General features: G+C 42.0%; 1 protein-coding gene across 3 annotated transcripts in view; it reads left to right on the top strand.

The window, feature by feature from the left end:
- Positions 1 to 20,000, top strand: part of LOC138000169 (TPR and ankyrin repeat-containing protein 1-like) — an 86,089-nt gene that overhangs the window by 64,340 nt on the left and 1,749 nt on the right. For all 3 annotated transcript variants that reach the window (XM_068846379.1, XM_068846381.1, XM_068846380.1), the window contains 12 exons: positions 430 to 654; positions 1,603 to 1,836; positions 2,185 to 2,335; positions 6,265 to 6,650; positions 7,361 to 7,594; positions 7,695 to 7,919; positions 8,473 to 8,623; positions 9,320 to 9,742; positions 10,703 to 13,989; positions 14,993 to 15,637; positions 15,743 to 18,527; positions 19,645 to 20,000. The exon at positions 19,645 to 20,000 is cut by the window's right edge and continues 7 nt beyond it. In XM_068846379.1, the coding sequence (XP_068702480.1) occupies positions 430 to 654; positions 1,603 to 1,836; positions 2,185 to 2,335; positions 6,265 to 6,650; positions 7,361 to 7,594; positions 7,695 to 7,919; positions 8,473 to 8,623; positions 9,320 to 9,742; positions 10,703 to 13,989; positions 14,993 to 15,637; positions 15,743 to 18,527; positions 19,645 to 20,000 (9,102 nt within the window). The remainder of the gene's footprint in view (positions 1 to 429; positions 655 to 1,602; positions 1,837 to 2,184; positions 2,336 to 6,264; positions 6,651 to 7,360; positions 7,595 to 7,694; positions 7,920 to 8,472; positions 8,624 to 9,319; positions 9,743 to 10,702; positions 13,990 to 14,992; positions 15,638 to 15,742; positions 18,528 to 19,644) is intronic.

The following is a 20,000-nucleotide window of genomic DNA, read 5'->3' as shown; positions in this document are numbered from 1 at the left end:
AAAAAGGATTTCTTGTAGAGACCCCATGCTAGGTGCTTGTGCAGGCGGTTTCGGAAGTAGAGAGCCGGCTGCGATATTTTGCTGATTCTCTGCGGAAATTTGCAACGTATTCTTCTTGCATCGTTACATAACACTTATTATTTATCCCCAATGACTTTGATTTCACTATTTTTGTAACCTTGTATGTACATCACATTCACTCTAAATCCGGAAACTAGGCCATTTCCGAGTTCATGTCTGCCCCCTCGTCAAAGTGAGTCTAAGTGCGAAGTGTTTGCAGTGGTAATTTCATAAGAAAAACTTTGCACTTAGACTCGCTTTGAAGAGGAGGCAGACATGAACTCGGAAATGGCTTATTTTTTTATATCTGTAATCAAAGACTGACAAGAGGATATCATTAACTCCTTATACTTTTACTCCTGTCTATAGCAACGATCTTTCAAAGCAGAAGCACACGAAGCTCTGCTAAAAGGAGAAAAACGTAAGGCAAGCCATCTGTTCGAACTTTCCCTGAAGCTTGAAGACAAAACAGTCGCTGAAAGACGGGAAACATTGGAGATCTTGTGCGAACTGTACTTTGAACAAAAAGCATTTACTAAGTGTCTGGACACAGGTTATAAGTTAAAAGCCACTTACCAGGAAAACGAGAAAGAGGTAAACGGTTTACTTATTTTAGAGGATCTCTTTTGGATAGTTTAGTGCAGCAGATTGAGTTATGGCATGAAATGGTGATGGCATAAAAAATTATGGCAGCAAGTTATTTCGTGGCTTATTCCACAGAATCCTGTATTCCTGTTTAAGCTAACCTCAGATTTCTTCTTCTTCCTCTTCTTCTAGCTTCTCTACTACTTTGCAATCGAAATAAATAAATAAATATAGAAATATAACCAAGAGTATTAGAGCAGATCAGACGCAGTTAGAAAGTTAGGTAAGTGGGATGCCAGCCACAAGCCATCACAAGGCCGAAGCTCATTCTGGCTTCAAGTAGCGTGAGGAGACCAAGAGCATTTCTACTACCTCTGGAAGGGATGCTAGTCCATCGCAAGGCTACCCTAGGAAGTGTCGCCTTGAGTAGCCAATTTATATATGTTGATGGGGAGAGACTGCACTGTGGAAGCAGACCTCAAGCTGAGCCACCACCCTGGGGTCGGGGATTCAGCCCACTGTGATCACCACACCACCGCCGACACAGACACACCACTTTGCAACCTGTTATTTTATTGGTTCGGTGTCGACGCTCACTGTTTTTGTTGATGTTCGTTTGTTTAACCAATCTCATGCAACGATGACTATTTAACTAGGACTCGTTGGCCTCGTTGGCTATGACTCGTTTTCCGGAACTTTCAATACGATGGAGGATAGTAATATTGAATAGCCTTGTATTTGGTATGGACTGATAAAGATCTTTAAGGGCCTCGTGTTTTACTTGAAGAGCAATATAATGGGGTGACAACGATTGCAAGGAGTAGGGGGAGACTGATCCTGGATTATCGGTTGTTTTTTTAAGACGTCATTTCAGTCTTCTTTTTTTTTTTACTTTATTGGAAAATATTTACCTTTGAGTGTCTCGCCAGTGATGAAGATCCCATTTTATTCTGACAGATCGAACAAGCTGCATTGTGGAAGAGCCGAGGAAACCAACTGCACAAGGCGAACGAGTACGAATTAATGGCGAAGTATTGTAGCCTCGCCATGGAATTTACACCATTGTCAGAGTCTGAGACATTAACAGCACTTCTCAGCAACCGTTGTGTGGCTTTTATAAACTTGAAACAATGGGAAGAAGCACTAGCAGATGCAGAAAAGTGCACCACAATAAGGCCGCAGTGGTTCAAGGTATGTTGCCGTTTACAGTATACGTCTTTCCAGTTTTTGTTTTACTGATACTTTTCGATCAACTGCTACATCACTTCAGTTTCTTAGATATTCATTTTCCCAAATTATATTATAACAGCCTTTTTCGTGAAAAGTTCTTCGTGCAATACATTTAATCGTTGAAATGATTAACCGCCAATCGGAGGTTGAATAGCTCTCTCGTAGCAGGGCAAATGGAACAACCCCTTTGTAGTATGATCACTACTCATTTCTTAATAATCAATTAAATTAGATCCGCTTACATCTTCCCTGTAATAATACCCACCAGCTAATAAGATTTTCTTGATCACTTCACCTCCTTTCCTCCAGGGGTACTCACGTCGTGGAACCTGCCTGTTTTACTTGAATCGTTTCGGCGATGCTCTAGGATCGTTTTGTAAAGCGTACACCCATGCTCCGAGTGACAAACAGAAACATTCAACGGCTAAAGATGTGGTTTTAACTGCAATGAAGATACCAGGTTGGTTAAGTTTGCTCTGGAATTTGAAAGTATGTGATGAACCTCGATCGATGTGGCAATACTTGTTGAGGCAGGTGTGTTGTCGGTCAAATCCGGGTTCAGGTTGAATTCGTTTTTACCTAGGTTAAATTGGTTATTCTCATTTTACCCAGGTCGACTATGCACTCTACGAGTTTAAAGCAGCTATCAACCCCCCAAAAAGGATTGTAAAACACCTCTACCTTCCCTCAAGTTTTGTTTTACGCATTTCAATACATCTTCTTAATGTTTCGTATAATCTTATCGGTTTCTGTTTACATACACTTATCCAGTCAGTCTCAACATTAGTAGAGGAACAAGATCGATACTATGCACTTACCGGTACTCGAACTCGAACCCTCCAAATCTATAGACCTGTGTTTTTACCAATACACTACACCGACAAACATGATTCCCCCCTACACAGTTCTTTTTATTATTTACTTTTCTATAATAAGTCAATTTATATCCATATTTAGTGTATACTAAAACAGTGGATAGCGTTGAACGCGGGCCCTGATTGGCTCGTCAAACTCCGAATATCTTGGGCTATTTACCTCCGAGCAACTCAGGAAAAAATGGCGTCCCGATTTGCATCCTTGACAAGTGAAGAAAACGTCCAAATTATTTTTTTGTGCTGTATATTATCTCACTGTTTTAGTATATACTAAAACAACTATTCACCGAAGTGGAGGTGTCTAGCGTTAGATATTTACCTCGCCACGGTTAACTATTCGCCTCCGAGCAATTCACGCGGAATTTGCGCCCGAAAATGTTGTAATCGTTGCAGGAATAAACGAGTTAAAATCATCTTTTTGTACTATGTTACCTCACTGTTTTAGTGGCTGGTTGGGGATATTTATAAAATTTATTAATATCCACCACTAGCCACCTCCACTTTGGTGAATATTTGCTAAATAATAACCAAACTGACTAATCCTAACCTGACTTTAAATTTTCTCTAGGCTTAATTTAGGCTGCATCTGAGTGCGTATTCAAAATAGTAAAATGAGGATAATCAATTTAACCAAGGTAAAAATGGATTCAACCTGAAAACGGATTTTACCGGCAACAGGTACTCCGCGTTCAGCAGCTGCCGCTCTGCATTCTTTGAGTTCTGGACAACTGGCGCTACGGCTGTCAAATGTTTCGCTGCTTCTTTTAGAGCGACTTTCATATGACCGCGAATTTTCATTGGCGTAGAGAACACGGATGTAAGCAACGTCATCTCTCCATGGAACTTTCTGGAAAGAGATCGGCCTTTCGCTTTGACGTCATTTGAAATTCAGTAATGTGATTTGGCAATCGAATTGTTTACTGCCCATTTTAGGAGATTCCTTGGCGAGTATAAGGAGAAGCTTTGTTTTAATCTTGCCAAACATTGGTCCTTGAAACAAATTGCAAACACTTTTTCAAGGTCATACGAAAGTCGCTCTAACCAACGTGGCTGACAAATTCCGTGCTCTAGGGTTTCTGTGTGCGATCAATAGGACATTTGCATGATGACGCCATTTGACTGCAAGTACCAGAATCCTTCAGGTTTCGGTTGTCTCATGTTAATTAGAGCTAATGTTATTTTTACCCCACTGGGAATACAAAATTTAAATATGAAAAGAAAAACAAACTGGATTGTGGTAGTTGTAGTCAAATGACGCCATCGTGAAAATTGCCAATAATTTAATTAAACTAACACTTAAAGGGACTGTGTCACGAAATTCAGCGACTGTGAACTGGCAACCAAATAGAGGAAAACGTAAAAATAACTGCTTAAAACATTGAAGAAAGGTTTAAATAAAACGGCAAATTGAATTGTGATTGGGGTTTTTGAAGACTGTTCAGCCTAACAGTTTTCCAAAGTTTATCTCTGTTGTTTGCAACTTAAATTATATTTGCTCGACAGCCGCCTCTTTTGTCTGTCACGGAGCTTTCATTTGCGTTGTTTAATTAAAAGTAATTTCTGGGTTAAAGTTAAGTTGCATAGCGAGTAAGGGCAAGTATCTGGTACAACTACACAAAATCAACTCCCTTTCCGTCATACAGCCCCTTTAAATTCTAATATTATTAAAGAGCATGCATGTCAATATAGCTTTTATAATAATAATATCTGACCTGCTAATCGCCCTTTCTCGCAGTCGGAGACTGAATTACTAATGGGACAGCTCAACGAGGTCGGGCCGAGGGAGCTGTGCTGCCGGCTAGGCGCTCGGCCCCTGAACACGACCCATGTATGACCTCGGAGCACAGCACCACAGCCTAATGGAATAGGCCGGGAGTCGATTTTGAGGAGGGAGGAAAACCGGAGTACCCGGAGAAGAACCCTCGGAGTCAGATTGAGATCGACTGAAACTCAGCGCACATACGACCCGAGCCAGAGTTCAACCCGGGTCATAGAGGTGGGAGGCACGGTTGATGACCACTAAACCACCCTGACTCCCCATAGGGCTAGTGCGCAAGCACAAGAGGATGGAAAATTTCCATTCTCTTGGACTTGGGATTATGCTTGCGTCGTTGGATCGTACGTGTAAACCGGGGCAACGCAAGCAATAGCACATGAACACGGAAAGGAAACTGAAAGCTGAAAGCTGAAAGTCAGTCTAAGTTGTCAGCGTACCTTGTAATTACGCATGCGTTTGGCGGATTTGTACGAGCGTCTCGCAGAGGCTGTATAATATTACCCGTTGTTGTATGAAAAATCTGCTCGACATTTTAAGGATAGAAACAAAAAGAATAATTTTCGTACTTGAAAAAACTCACGATCGTGCAGCCTGAGTTCCTTCACAATATTGTGGTAGTCCCCTTGTTCTTTCAGCTTTGTAACGATCTCTTGGAGGCACTGTGGCCTCTTGGAGGCACTGTGGCCCAGTGGTTAGGGCGCTTGCCTTGAGATCCGGAGATCCCGGGTTCAAGACCCGCTCTGACCACTCGTTGAATTTGATCCTGGTAGTCCCTGGTTCAACTTCCCAGCTGCACTTGTAAATAGCCGACTGGTATGCCTCCGGCCAGTTGGGATTCTTAACAGTTGTTGTTGTTGTGTTCTGTTATTTCGTTGATTGTGTTTCATTGGCCCTGAAAAGCCCCTATGGGGAGTGGTCAATTAAGTATGTATTGTATTGTATTGTATTGTATTGTATTGTATCTCCCTCACCCAAGCCCTGTTTGTTTTTTCTTCGATTTGTAGTTTTCTCCTCCTTCTCCTCTACAAAAAGAAACAATTTCGCGCCAAAATGTATGCTTCTGCGCTTGCGTATGTCACGTTTTTCATATGCTTATCGCACGTGTAAACATACTTATGCTTGTGCTTATGCTTATGCGTACTTCGCACGCGTCAACCATCCTTAAATGGCGGAATAATTGCGACCTTTGCTTTGAGGTTGCGTATTAATTTTCTTGTCGAACTTTCCAGGACTTGGAAAAATGGTGTGAGTCGATTCTTTTCCCAGAGAAGGGCAAAGGTTCAATCATCGATGTTGCTTTTCGATTACCACAAATTAATGGAATATTGTGGAATACATTTTGCCTTTCAGTTGTGGAGATGAAAATGCAATTTAAAAAAAAAAGAGTATTTTCAAATTTGGCGACAGACAAGATTTTTGTTATAGTTTTGTTGCTGATGCATGCGTGTATTTCAATTTGGCTTTGCACAAACAATGGTCAACGTTGTGGTTTGAGTAGGACCATCAAAAATGGTGAAAAGTGGTCTGCTTGATTCCTGCAGTTTTTAACATTATCAACAATATCAAGTTTCATCAAAGGCTTTCCTACAATCCACACATAAGTTGAATCCCTTCGAATGTTGTCGAATATAATTGCAGTCCCCATTATCGTCATCTACATCACTGATACCGAAATGAAGAAGTCGTATAGTAGGTTGTCAATGTCTGGATTATTTGCGATCATTATCTCTTTTAAAGGTGGAGAGGATCAAATCACATGCACATTTTCTCCTTCATTACTTTTACATTTGGTAAAAGAAGCGACTGAGAAGAATGAGTGGAAGAAATTGCAATTTCTCTACCTTGGTACGAAATCCAATAAGTCATCTAGAGGGATAGCGTTTGAATGTGACGCTTCATTCGTGCCATTGGACCTTTTGATTGCTTCCGACATTGACAATCTGGACGAGCTTGTTAAACATCTGCTGTTGCGAGGAGCCCCACCGGATGGACTGCGTGATTGTAAAATACCCCCTCTGCTAGTTGCTATGGAAGTAATGAAGTTTAACCTGGCTGTGACTTTGTTAAGGAACAACGCCGATCCATCTTGCATCGTTGGGAATGAAATATTCATTAACAAAGAGGTACAAACTTGTACTATTTTGGCCACTGCAATAATGTTTCGAATTTCTAATTCTTCTTGGTGTAAACACCCTTGCAGCGATACTGACCTTGTGCCATTTACTTGTAAGGTCCCGTAACCTCTGGTGGATAATGTGCAAATTTTCTGTCTCACTTTTATCCCTCAGGGAGTCTTTAGGCTTGTTGGGAAATATGTGTCAAACCAATATTTTCCAACCCCCACTCAAGTGAAGCGGATCTTTGATTTAGTCCAGGGGAGAATCGGGCAGACACCCATCGGGAGATTTTTAAAGATAAGAGTTGGAAATGTAAAATTTCAAGCGTTCTCGAGGATGATTCTATGTTAATATCTTGAAATTCTCAGTTTTTGGGCTATCTAAAACAATGACTGTTTATCATGTATCAGATCGTCTCAGATGTTTTACCACTTCGATTTTGTTCAGAAACCGCACGCGTTCAAACGTTTTTCATATCAAATTAGGGGGTTCAGCCGACCCAGTCTATCCACACCATGCATCTGACCCAGAGACAATTCTAAACCGAACGGTAAAATTTGATAGCAAGTTGACAATTTGTCTTTGTGGACATATGGATCTGAAATGGTGTCATCGTTCATAGACTTTTGTCAGGTTTGGTGGAAAAATTGTCCGTTGGCATTTTTCGACCAAGACACGGCGTTCGTCTAACATTCTTATCATACTCTCCCTTGCAGGGTCAACCAAAACAATGGTATCATCTTGGTCGAAAGGCTCTCGACAGGAATGATAACAAAAAAGCAGTTATGTTACTCAACATGTGCCTCCACCTCCCACATGACCACGCAGAAGCGCCAATACTGGTACAGGCATACCACTCCTTGGCAGAGGCATACTTTAAGCTAAACGAGCACGAAAAGGCGATCGCTGCTGGGAGAGAATGCTATAAACTCCATTCAGTCAAATCGGAGGTATTCAGTGAAGTTTTGAGTCTTTAATTTTACCGTGAGAGAAAATAATGGAGCTCAGTGAAATTATATCATTAAGCTCACATTTTTCATCTTTTCCCAGGAAGAAGCCAAGCGATGGCAGATGCGTGCCTCCGACCTGTTTGAGAAGGGCGTCTACGGCATTTGTAAGGAATGTGTCAATCTGGCCGTGATGTACACAACTAATGATCTCAGTCTTTCGCTCTTGTTATGCCAACGGTCAAAGGTTGAAAAACAATTAGGTAATTACACGAATGGATTGGAAGACGCAAAAAAAGCCACAAAAATGACGCCAACATTGCTAGAGGTAATCACAACTTTATCACGCTGTTTTTACGCGTTCCTAGCTATTAATGTGCATCCGAGGTGCTTTTTGGAAGACGAAACTGCATTTCTCGCACTTTACATATGATACAAACGGAGTACTACGTCCCTTGGGGTACGAACGACGATGAGTGGAGAAATCATACTCGGTCACATTGGTCGTAGGCGAATGATCCAATCACTGTACTAATATAATTCCCAGTTTCACTGCGAGGAGAGGCCCCTCGATCTTGTTAGATACTGGACGTCCCTTCCTCTTTCTGACTTATCTAGGAAGATCGAAGGACCTCTGCTCGCACGGTATAGCTCCCAGTTAGTTGTAACAGTAAGACGGTATCAAATCAAATCAATGTTTATTGCACCACATATTTACAATCAATTCGTGGCGAGGAAACCTAAAAAAACCTTAGGGCTTATACTACTCTTAGTATAAGCTTGCTATGTGCTCCAGTGCGCAAGACTTTATCGTTAGACCAACTAACCCTCCTTAACTACAAAAGGTCTACATTTCACTTTCAAACAAACATCCTTTCTAGGGGTATCTCTGTCAAGTGAAATGTTTACGACATCTGGAAAGACCATCAGAGACGATGAAAGCAATTAATGAGTGCGTTAGACGCACTACTGATGAGGAACTCATTCGCGGCCTTCTGAGGGACGCCCTAGATATTGCTATGACCCTTGATGGTAGGTTAATGAAAAAGCAACTGTCTTATTCAAAATTATAATTTTCTCGAGAAAACATGCAACAGCAGCATGTTTTTCAATGCAGGGTGCACTGAAGTGCTGCTAGCAAGGCGGCTTAGAGACAACGAGCCGTTTAACACATATTTGGTTGACAAAAAAATACAATTAGAAAAAAAATTGAGAAACTGAAGTGCATAATTCAAACGAGGCAAACTACTTTCTCCCATGGTGCGTTCTTGTCTTAAGATAGGAGTATGGCTTAGGACTGAGTAGAAGTTTGTTTTTGCTCTTTACGAATAGCATCAAACAAAGTCGGAAAGAAGAGGGAACTAATAAACCGGTGAAACAATGCTTGTCGCACAATTATGTGATTTTTAACAACTGTTCACCGAAGTGGAGGTGGCTAGTGGTGGATATTTACCGAACCGCGAAGCCGAGAGGTAAATATCTAACCACCGACACAGAGTTGATTACTTGTTTTAGTATATAGTTAAACAGTGAGAATATAGTACCAAGATGATTTCAACTCATTCTTTCCTGCAATCGGGCGCAATTCCCGCGTGAGTTGCTCGGAGGTAAATAGCAAAGGATATTCGGAATTTTGAGTACCTGAACAGAGCGCGCCTTAACGCTATCCACTGTTTTAGCACATACTAAACAATTTTATCTCGACTGGTTATTTTGTTGTGTTCTCAGAGGGAACTTCAGCCCTCACAGCTCCTTTCCCGAGCCAACTGCTGACGGAAGTGACCAACAAAGTGATCGAAACGAAGGAATGGGACAAGCTAAGGGTCCTGTATATCGGAGGAGGAGGGCCATCGACACAGGTACTTGGAGGAGGAGGACTGGCAACAAATATCGACGCCTCTAGTGTCCCACTTGGTGAAGTCATTCATCATTTTGACTCCAAGCAACCTTTGTTAATGTCCGCTCTCCTTGAGAATGGCGCCTCAGCAAACAAGATCGAGGGATCCCAAATTATACCTCTTGAGGAAGCCTTGAAAAGGGAAGACCTGCCACTTGTGGAGAAACTTGTACAGAAGGGAGGAGACTGTTGTGTAGCGAGCCACAATGGTGATCCTATGATTCACAAAGCGTTAAAGAAAGACCTCCAAAATGGTATTTATTGATCCGGTATTTTTTGCTCACGCATTAGTTAATTAGTTTCCCGTAAGTTCTTTGTGAAGCATCAGAGCTCACAATCACCACAAATCATCACTTCTCGAGTAGACAAATTGCAAAGAATCTAAGGTGTAATGAGATCTTTCTTTTTCTTGGTATTTCTATGAATGAAGTGAAAGTAAGAAAGATCATCCCAGTTTGAGAAGCAACTTAAGGTAATTTCCCTGAAAATGACATACTATCCAGATTTTTGTCAAACTTGGCACAATTGATATTTATACACAGGACATTGAAAAATGTAATAAAAAGATGGAGTCAACGTACTTGTTTTCGCGCTTGTACAAGCCCTTTATTCTTGATCCTACTTGTTTGTCCGGGGCTATAGTATTTAGTAAAGTGATTTAAAATTGCTCAATCTTGCAAAGAAATGTAAGCAAATTGGAACGCTACAGTCCTTACCTTGTCTGGCTCCAAATGCAGTTTCACGTCATTTATATGTAAATACCACAACTTTTGCTATCCAACACTTTTTCTTCTTAAAATATGTTTTCCGTGTACCTATTACGAAATATATAACACCATTAAAAGCCGTGCTCGCTTCTTCTCAACACGACGACAAATCGGCTTTATTTGCACGGCGGCCATATTGGCCATAGACAATAGATTTCGTACTCTGAGCCTCGACTTGAAATGTTTGGGAAAAAGTTTCGGTGGGGCAAAACGAAAGTTTCCATTCTCTCGGGACTCAACATGGCCGCCGTGTAATTAAGTCCCAATTTCGAACGCATGATAGCTCAGAAGGTAGAGCAATGCAGCTCAATCGCGCAGTCATGGGTTCCAATCCCGTTCAAGTCTGGATTTTCCAGGAAGAAGCCTATCTCATAACCCTAACAAGATTAAGTAAGTGAATAGTTATGACTTTTCGCATGTTTGATTGAATTTATATTGCTTTCTTAGGAAATTTAAGATTCCTAGAAGCCATGTTGGGTTCTCATATCCCTGGTTTTCAATCTGTTCGGGACAGTGATGGGAATACTCTTTACCATCTGGTATGTACTGGGAAGCCAACAAAACATAGGCGTGATGCAATCAGAATTCTCCAGGATGCTAATGTCAATCCACATTTTCGCAACAAGAAAGGAAAGAGGGCCATTGACATGCTTTTCGGAAAGGATCTTCGCCGGAAAATAATCAGTGACGCTATGAGCTCTATAAAACCCGAAGCTCCTGATCTCGGCTCCACCAGAACAGTCTCAGAAAATGTCTCTGCCAAACAAGAAAAGTCTCAAGTTGTCACACCAGCAAAAACTGAAGATGATGAGTGGTCCGTTTCTAGTGACGGTAACAAAGAAAATAAATCCAGAGAAGACAAAATAAGCAAGATTCACGAAAAACAGCAGTGGCGCATAGAAATGAGAGAAAATGTTGCCAGACTTATAGAGTCTTTGTCGAAAAATGTGCTATTTTCTCCATTAAATACATTCGAGGAACAGGAAGGCAACGAAGCATTAGATGGGAACTGCGTTTCTTCTGACATGATCAGGGAACGTGAAAACGAAACAATGAATAACAGCAACAACAACAACAAGGAGGTCTTCAAAGAATCTCCGGAACACAAAGACACCAGACCTGACGTCATTGACGATGAATCAATAGGGGAAGAGCCCTTTTATGACGAAAGGGAGACCGAAATTGATTTTAATTCACCTTTTGAGAACCTTTCGTGGGAAGTGGACTGCACAGATGATGTTTGGAAGATCATGAGGAGTAAAAAGGTCGGTAACAACTTGCGAAAACGCATTGTGGACAAAATACGAATGCTAGCAAATGGAAGATGGAGTAATGAAAACCTTTGCAAGAGGTTGGAAGGTCAAGCGAAGGAAGCAGGAATCCACCTTTACGAGACGAAGTTGACAAAAAGTCAGCGAATTATTTGGGAAAAGACTGTTGCCTTTTCCAACAGATTGAGTGATTCGCCAGAGCATCGTTTAAACGCAGAAAATGCGGCAGGTCGAATCTACTGTGACATCATCCGTGTCTGGGATATTGTGTTAGACCATGACAAGCTTCAGCGCTCAATCGAACGTATCATAAAGTCAATTGATCGAGGGATGGACTGCCTCGTAAAAACGAAGTTGAAAGGGATCCCTATGGATAACGCTGCGTCATCATCAAACCTCTGCTTGCCAAGCAAGTACACGGAAGTTGAGGAGGGTAATCAAGCCCCCAAACGTGAAAGAAAAAAGAAAGAAGCTCAGAAGACTACTATCGGTCAGGATTTGTCAAAGATCTTTTACCCACCAGCAAGTGCAAATGATCAAGACTATCACATCCTCAAGTTTTACTCGTTTAATACACCTCTGGTGAAATCAGTTTTAGAAAGCGATTCTTCTACAAAGATTGACTTTCCCTTCAAGATAACAAAACTCGAATATGCCATTGTTAACCTCCAACCCGATCCATCAACTCCTATTATCTTGTTGGGTCGTAGTGGCACAGGAAAGACCACATGTTGTCTATACCGCTTATGGAATCATTTTCAGCGTTATTGGGAAAAGGCTCTCACTGCTGGTCCTTACATTCCAAAGTGCTTGGCACAGGAAGAAGCCATATGCCAAGACGACGAAGAAGAAGAAACGAGGAAACAATCAACCCAACAGGGAACTTGCATTAAAGACCACCCATCAGCATCAAACACCTCACTGAGCCAGGAAGCTGACGTTTGGACTGCATCTGCCACAGCCTCGGAGGCACGAGAATATTCTGAAGAATCTCATTTGCAGAAACGTACTTCATACCCCCATCATCTACCTAGCGAGGAAATTCAGTTCGAGGAACAAAGTCTTCAAGACACAAGCAGCACCAACCTTGAACATCTTCATCAAGTGTTTATAACAAAGAATACTGTACTTTGTCGAGAAGTCGAAAAGAATTTCAAGGAACTTTGCCGTGCTTGCCCTGCAGAGACACCACGCGTTAACTTTGAGGGTCACCCTATTCCCTGGAGGATTCAGGACATTCATGAAGAGGAGTGGCCCTTATTTGTGAACTCACGGGATTGGCTCTTGTTGCTTGATGCCTCTCTTCCGGGTGAACCCTTCTTTAGACGCGCCCCAGATGGTAGCTTAATTAGAAAAATTGAGGGCTGGGGAGAAGAAGATAACCCTTTGCAGTTGATTCCATCTTTAGAGACGGATGAGGAAAGTGGTGACGAGGTGGGCGAAGAATCGACGGAAAATGTTAAGGACGACGAAGTGCGAACAAAAAGAACAGGAGATCAAAAAAGAGAAAGGGATCCGAGAAGGGAAATCACTTATCAGGTTTTCCAAAGCGAGATTTGGCCCCAAATGATCAAATCGTCCAAGATCGACTACCATCCAACTTTAGTGTGGACGGAAATTAGATCCTTCATAAAAGGCTCTGCTGAGGCACTGCTTGGTGGTAAAGGGGTGCTCACAGAAAACGACTACATGCTTCTGGGCAAGAAAAAAGCGAGCAACTTCACGGCAGATAGAGGCGTCGTTTATAATCTCTTCCTTATTTATCAACGCGTTCTCTCATCGAAAAGGATGTTTGATGAAGCAGACTTGGTTTTTAACATCTATCAGCGCCTCCAGAGCATCCCTGCACCTGAATGGTCAGTACATGAGTTTTACGTAGATGAAACTCAAGACTTCACGCAAGCGGAGTTGTCTCTATTGATTCGATGCTGTCGCTCACCAAACGAAATGTTCTTCACAGGTGACACAGCACAAAGTATTATGAGAGGAATAGCATTCCGCTTTGAGGATCTGAAGACCTTGTTCCATCACGCCAAAGAAGCAGCAGCTATGAAAGACGTCCGTCTCAAATTAAGAGTTCCAAAAAAGCTGTATCAACTGACATACAACTATCGATCACACGCGGGCATTCTTCATCTAGCTGCAAGTGTCGTGGACTTACTACTGGGTTTTTTCCCTGAATCCTTTGACAAGCTTAAGAGGGACGAAGGGCTTTTCTATGGACCCAAACCAGTGCTTTTGAAATCTTGCAGTCCAACAGACCTTGCTTTGCTTCTTCAGGGAAATCAAAGGCAGTCTTCGAAAATTGAGTTTGGAGCCCATCAGGTTGTTCTTGTAGTGTCGAATGAAGCCAGGAAAGCAATGCCAGAAGAGCTAAAGCAAGCACTTGTCCTGACTATTTACGAGGCCAAAGGCCTGGAGTTTGACGATGTACTGATTTACAACTTCTTCAAGGATTCTCAGGTAGGTTACTTTCTCATGAACTATCTATCAGTTCAATATTCATTACATATTACTAACAGAGAAGACCAGTTATTTCTGAGTGAAACGTGAACTCTCACGGTTATGCTAAACATAATTTGTTTTGGAAAGAAATAGCCTGTTTTAACAAAAATAACCCAGGAACTCAAACTAAGATTGCTGTTAAAAGAAATCATGAAAGAGTTCAACGTTGCAGCCTTTTCTTTCGGAAACACTTGGTAGCCTTGTCTTCAAATTTGTGCCCTTCCAAGTGAAAACAGCACCATCTTGAAACTTCGCAATTAACAAAATAGCAAGTCGCGTTAAGCAAATAATCCTAAACCATAGCTAAACCATGACCCGAAAAGGCTGACACTCAGGCTCCATGGACCATCGGACCCGTACTGGTCCACTGACCACCTTACTGGAACTTCCATGAACCACCCTTACGGATACCTTTGAGAAATAACTAATTTAAACACTTACCAGTGGTCGATCATCAAATTGACATAAGTGCATCATGTTGACTAGCTGGCTTGTAACGTTGATGCATTTAGTGTCAGTTTTTTTACCGCCCGAGTTATTTTCAATCTTAAATGTTTAAAGCTACGTAAAGACGTGGCATTTACAAGTAGTTCCACTCCTTCAGTTTTAAATGCCACGAAAGTTCCTCCGCTGTTTTGTCCCCAGAATGGTTATGATCATTAGGCCATCACAGGCTTCCTTCAGCTTCGTTTCATTCCTGATTGACGGCTGCGTCGCAGCCATAGGTGAACGATAATCATCGAATTAAGGAAACAGGAAGCCTGGGACTTATGTTTTCAGTGAAAGAAGCATCGCCATACATAAAATACATAAAATATGAAGATAGGGAAAGGATTTGTATTAAAGAGTCCTTCACCTTAGGCCTCCTATTACAAATGAGGGGTCTGAGGAGACGCACTTTAATCCTTGCATGATTACTCCAAGTTAATTATTCTTGCTGATGGCCTTGTGTTTTTGTTAGGCTGGAAAAGAATGGCGAGTTGTGACAAGTTATCTTGAGAATCAAAGCAAAGCAATTGCTTTGGTTCCAACTTGGCTGGCGGAAATAACTGAGGACGAAGTTGCCGTTCACCATTCGCGTCCCCTGAAATTTGATCCAGAAAAGCACAAGGTTCTGAACTCTGAGTTCAAGTATTTGTACACGGCGATCACTCGAGCAAGAGTGAACGTCTGGTTCTTTGACGAAGACGAAGACGCTCGAGCACCGGTATTCGAATATTTTCGACGACTTGACCTCGTTAAAGTCGTTTCCTTATCAGAAAATGACGAAGGAACAGAATTGCCCCGAATGTTTGCTACGAAGTCAACACCAGAGGAATGGCAAAAAGGAGGCCATCGCTTTTACAAGAAAGGACTGTGGGCATTGGCAATGCAGTGTTTCAGTCGTGCTGGTGACAAATCAATGCTTGAGAAATGTAAAGCACGGATACAGGCAGCAGAAGCCATTAAGTTTCGTTACACCAGTAAAGAACGGATGCGTGATGAGTTTCTCAAGGCTAGTGAAAGCTTTTTGAAATGTGGCATGCCTAAGGAATCTGGGATTTGTCTTAATAATTCCCAGGAATTTATTTTGCTGGCAAAGCTCTACGAGAAAATGCCAGGGAAGGTAAGTTTAATGCATGGGTTTTATTTAGCTTAAGGAACTTGACAAATGTAATTTGTGTCGCTGCTGTATTGAATGGCCAAATTGTATCCCTTACTTTTCTTACAGCTTCAAGAGGCTGCTAGACTCTTCATGAAGATGGGGCTTCCGATTGACTCGAGTAGGTGCTACGAATCACAGAACAACTATCACGATGCAATCGAGACCTTGTGTCTTGCAGGCCATTTTGACGAAGCCTTAAAAGTTCTTGAACGGTTCAACATCCTCTTTTCGAGTAGAGGTCCAGAAGGCCTACAGGGAGTCATTCCACCAAAATCAACCCGGACTGCCGAGAGGCTGTGTCACCTACTGGCAGACAAACACTTTAAGCGAGGGAACAGAGAACAAATGTATGAAGTTTTGCAACACCTTCCGTCCGCTGATCGTATTACGTTTTTGAAGAAAAGAGGTTGCATCAGCGAGGCAGCAAAGACCATGGAAAAGGAAGGAAAGAGAGAGGAGGCCGCTCAGTTTCTGAGGGACATGGGAAGATTTCAAGAAGCAATGGAGTATTCTAATGATCCTAGGTTTTCTGCTGATTGTTTAATGTCCCTGGCTCGTACGAGCAACGTCGCTCAAACTGACGTTCCACAAATTCTCCAACGAGCTCTTGAGAACTACCAGGATTGCGATGACATCAATGGACAGGCGGAAGTACTTCTCCTTCTTGGAAAACTGTCCAAGGACGCTCAAAAGCTCCAAGAGGCCGGAAGATTGTTTGACAAATGCCAAAATTGCTGTGGGGAAGTTGAGAGTGTAATGGAGTTGTTAACAGCGACAAATTACTCACCCCCAGAGAGATTTAGTCAGTGGATTGTTGTCCGGTCATTAGAGAGATTACTTCGTCTCATTAACCTTTTGTACAAACGTCCCTCTCAGCTAAACAATGAGGAACGTTATGTAGTAGAACAATGTGAAAAGCATTTCGGAATTTTTACAACAGGCGTCGCGCACAGTGTGGTTTATTTTCACGAGCGTGGAGGAAGGTTCTCCAAAGTGGACCCTGAATTTACGAAGAGCAATGTTTCTAAAAAGGAGGCCACGATCGATTCAGCTAATGCCCGCTTAAAGGTTGCACGTTTCCTCATTCAAAATTGTGTTTTAATAAAAAAAATGATCCGCAAGATGTTAGAAAAGTCCTTCTCGAGAAATTCTGTCTGCAGAAAGGTTACAGACGGAAAACATGAGGATTCCAAAGATCTCTTCGACAAACGCTTTCATTCTACATTCAATTTCGTTTACTTGGAATCTGTTATCCAACGAGGTATTTTAGACATTTCGTCAAACAAAGGCGTGAAAGACGCTTGCGATCTTAACGATAAGAGTATCGAGGAATTTCTTGCATGTCAGCAATTTTATGATTTCTTGTTTCCTTTGTCTGGGTGGACAGAACATCATCTTCCAAACGTCAGTAGCATCAGGAAGACAAAAGCAGTGAAGAATCGACTTTCACAATTCGCATACCACTTATGGACTAAAACAGTGAATCGGCTGTCGGATACAAACAACTTCCTGAAAGTGTCATGCTTGCTACACTTGACTGATTCTTCTCAAAATATGGTACGGTTGATCTGTAAAGAGGAAGATGCTTTCGAAAAGATGACCAAAACGTCGGAGGATTTTAAGGTTCCGCTGGAGAAAAATGGAATGGTTAGAAGTCAAGGAGGGAGTTACGTTTACGAAAGTTATCTGCACTGGTGGGAGGACGGCTTGAAGAGGTTGTACGTGTATGGTGATGTCGAAAATGCGGCCCATCTGATAATACGACGTTTCCTGACCCTTACAGCCAAACGTCGAAGGTTTATGATTTTTCCGTCCATTGCCAACACCGTGATGATCCTAGAGCACCAGATGACGGCCTGTCTCGCACTGTACGCCAGACTGTGTTTAGAGCACCGATACCCGGTTTGCTTACCAAGGAGCTATCTGACCATGGTAAAGTTTTGGGACAGCTTCAGACCTGGAGTGGACAAGGGAACTTTGACGTTGTACCAAGCAGTCGATGAAAATGCAAGACAAGAACCAAACAAGGAGCGACTTAAAAATGCTATTACTTCAATTTTGAACTACTTGGTAAAGTTGACATGCGGTGAAGTGCGTTCGTCATTTGACGTTATTGGAGACGCTCTTTCTTTGAACACTGCCACGGTAGAAGAAGCGGAGAGAACCTTGGTGCTCTTTCTGACGATGCTTTGCAATTGTGGTAAAGGAGTTCCCATTTCTGCAGAAGAAGTTTTATTTCGAAAATTGCTCATCCTTGATCAAAACTCTAATTTGCCAAGCCACCTCAAGCCCGTGTTAAAGAGTACCCAAGAGGCAGAGGGCTACTCTGAAGTTGTCAAAATACTGCAAAGTTGGTTACTGAAAAATCGAAGCGAGGAGCTATTGGATCTTTCTTGGAACTGGAGTAAGGGCCAACTGTGGTTCCATGGGCCATCTAATCCTAGTGATTATCCTTCGAGTTTTTCCATTGACGTCTGCATCCTGCGAAAGAAATTGGAACAAAGTGACCTTAGAGTTCAAGAAGTTGATTCTGACCTCCAAGAAACCAATTTTGAAGGAGAAAATCAGGACGGCCCTGAGGAAAGCATGGAAGTAGAGTTAACAGCTGAAGAGAGACGAGAGAGGGATGAAGCTCGATCAAACATTAGTGATATGGAGGAAGCTGAAACCTTGACAACTCAAAGGGTACGCGCGCAGGTGTCCGTTGAGGAGCAAAACTCGAGTTCAAGAGATATATTAGAGGAACACTTCTCCAGGTTCAGTATCGACAAGACGGCTTGTGGAATGTGTGGAACAACCTTCAAAGCATGGATGAACGACCACCCGCTTCAGAACCAAGAAGATAACAAAGGTGACATCACATTTATTTTGTTTGTGTCAGTAAATGAAAAGTTATGTATTTTTATGAATGACAAAAAAAGACTTGTCTTCATAACACCAGTGAAATTTCCCTCGTTTTCTTAACTTACCGCATGCCGCTACATAGTTGAGAGAGAAATCTTTCTCGGCCTCAGGGGTAGGCTCGATTTCCGCCGCTCACTCGAGTTCTAGTATCCTCCCCGAGAAGAGACGTTTGGTAGGACGCGTGAGCGATAGATTGTGTCTGTTACGTAGAAAATGACACAATGCCATTCTCCGGCCTCTCAAAAAAATTCCGTTGTCGAAATCTTGGATGTTTCACACCTTAAAAGCTCTGTAACTCGAACACAGGCCGGGTCAAAGAAAACCTTCAAAGCCACAATTACTCTAAAAAATACAATTTATGCTGCGCGATTTGTGCTGGTTGGTTTCTGATTGGTGGAGACCAACAATGGCTCATCTCACGCGTCACTTTCGGGAGTGAGCGCTGGCTCATTTCCCGAAACAGCGGCTGGTAATGGAGCCTACCTAAGGGGTGGATCCACGATTTTTCTTATAAGGGTGTCCACCCCTATGAAAGCCGCAGGCCATCTGGGGAGTGGGGGAAGGGGGGGTGGGGGAGCTACATCACCTCAATAAAAAACATACTATTATCTGGAAAAGAAAACAAACAGCGGTTACAAACATTTTCATTTTATACTTGACGTTTCGTATGTTGCAGCATACATCATCAGAAGTGACGGTTAAAACTGTTACACAGAATTTTAAAAAACTAATCAGTGACTTAAAACCCTCTCTCAATGAAAACATTGGTAGTGAGAAGCTTTTTCTTTACTAATTTCTTCCGGAAGAATCGACTACCGGAAGTTACGATTTTGTTATCACACTTTTTAACTAGTCACCAGTTCCTCGCTCTAGTTTTTTAAAATTCTGTGTAACAGTTTTAACCGTCACTTCTGATGATGTATGCTGCAACATACGAAACGTCAAGTATAAAATGAAAATGTTTGTAACCGCTGTTTGTTTTCTTTTCCTGTTGAAATTGAAATGGCCAAAGGACAAAAGTATTTATGATACTATTATCTTTTCAAATTATTTTCTCTGGCTAGACAATCTCGAAGAGAGGAGCCCACTCTTCCAAGCAGAGTTGGTACACTCAGAAGGGGTGGCAGAGACAGCTGAGGCCCACCAAAAGTCCCAAGGCCATTTAGAAAAGGAAAAGCAATTCCAAAGTTTCAGAAATCTGTATGTGGCACAGATTCATCCCTATTTAATGCAACTAGGAGACGACTTATTTGCCGAGAGGAAACAAATGGAGGATGTAACTCTCGACTTCGAACGTCTAGAAAGGTGTCGTGATTCTCTTCTTTCTGAAGTGAAGAAAATAGAATTGAACCGCCGCTGGACTGATACCACATTACTTTTGGAGGTAGTGAAAGAGTTCAAAGCTGAACTGGAGAAGACT

The sequence above is a fragment of the Montipora foliosa genome, chromosome 4 (genome assembly GCF_036669935.1).
Source record: "Montipora foliosa isolate CH-2021 chromosome 4, ASM3666993v2, whole genome shotgun sequence".
In the NCBI taxonomy this organism is placed as follows: domain Eukaryota; kingdom Metazoa; phylum Cnidaria; class Anthozoa; order Scleractinia; family Acroporidae; genus Montipora; species Montipora foliosa.
The sequence above is the reverse complement of the archived record's forward strand: the minus strand, read 5'-3'. Positions and strand labels throughout refer to the sequence as shown.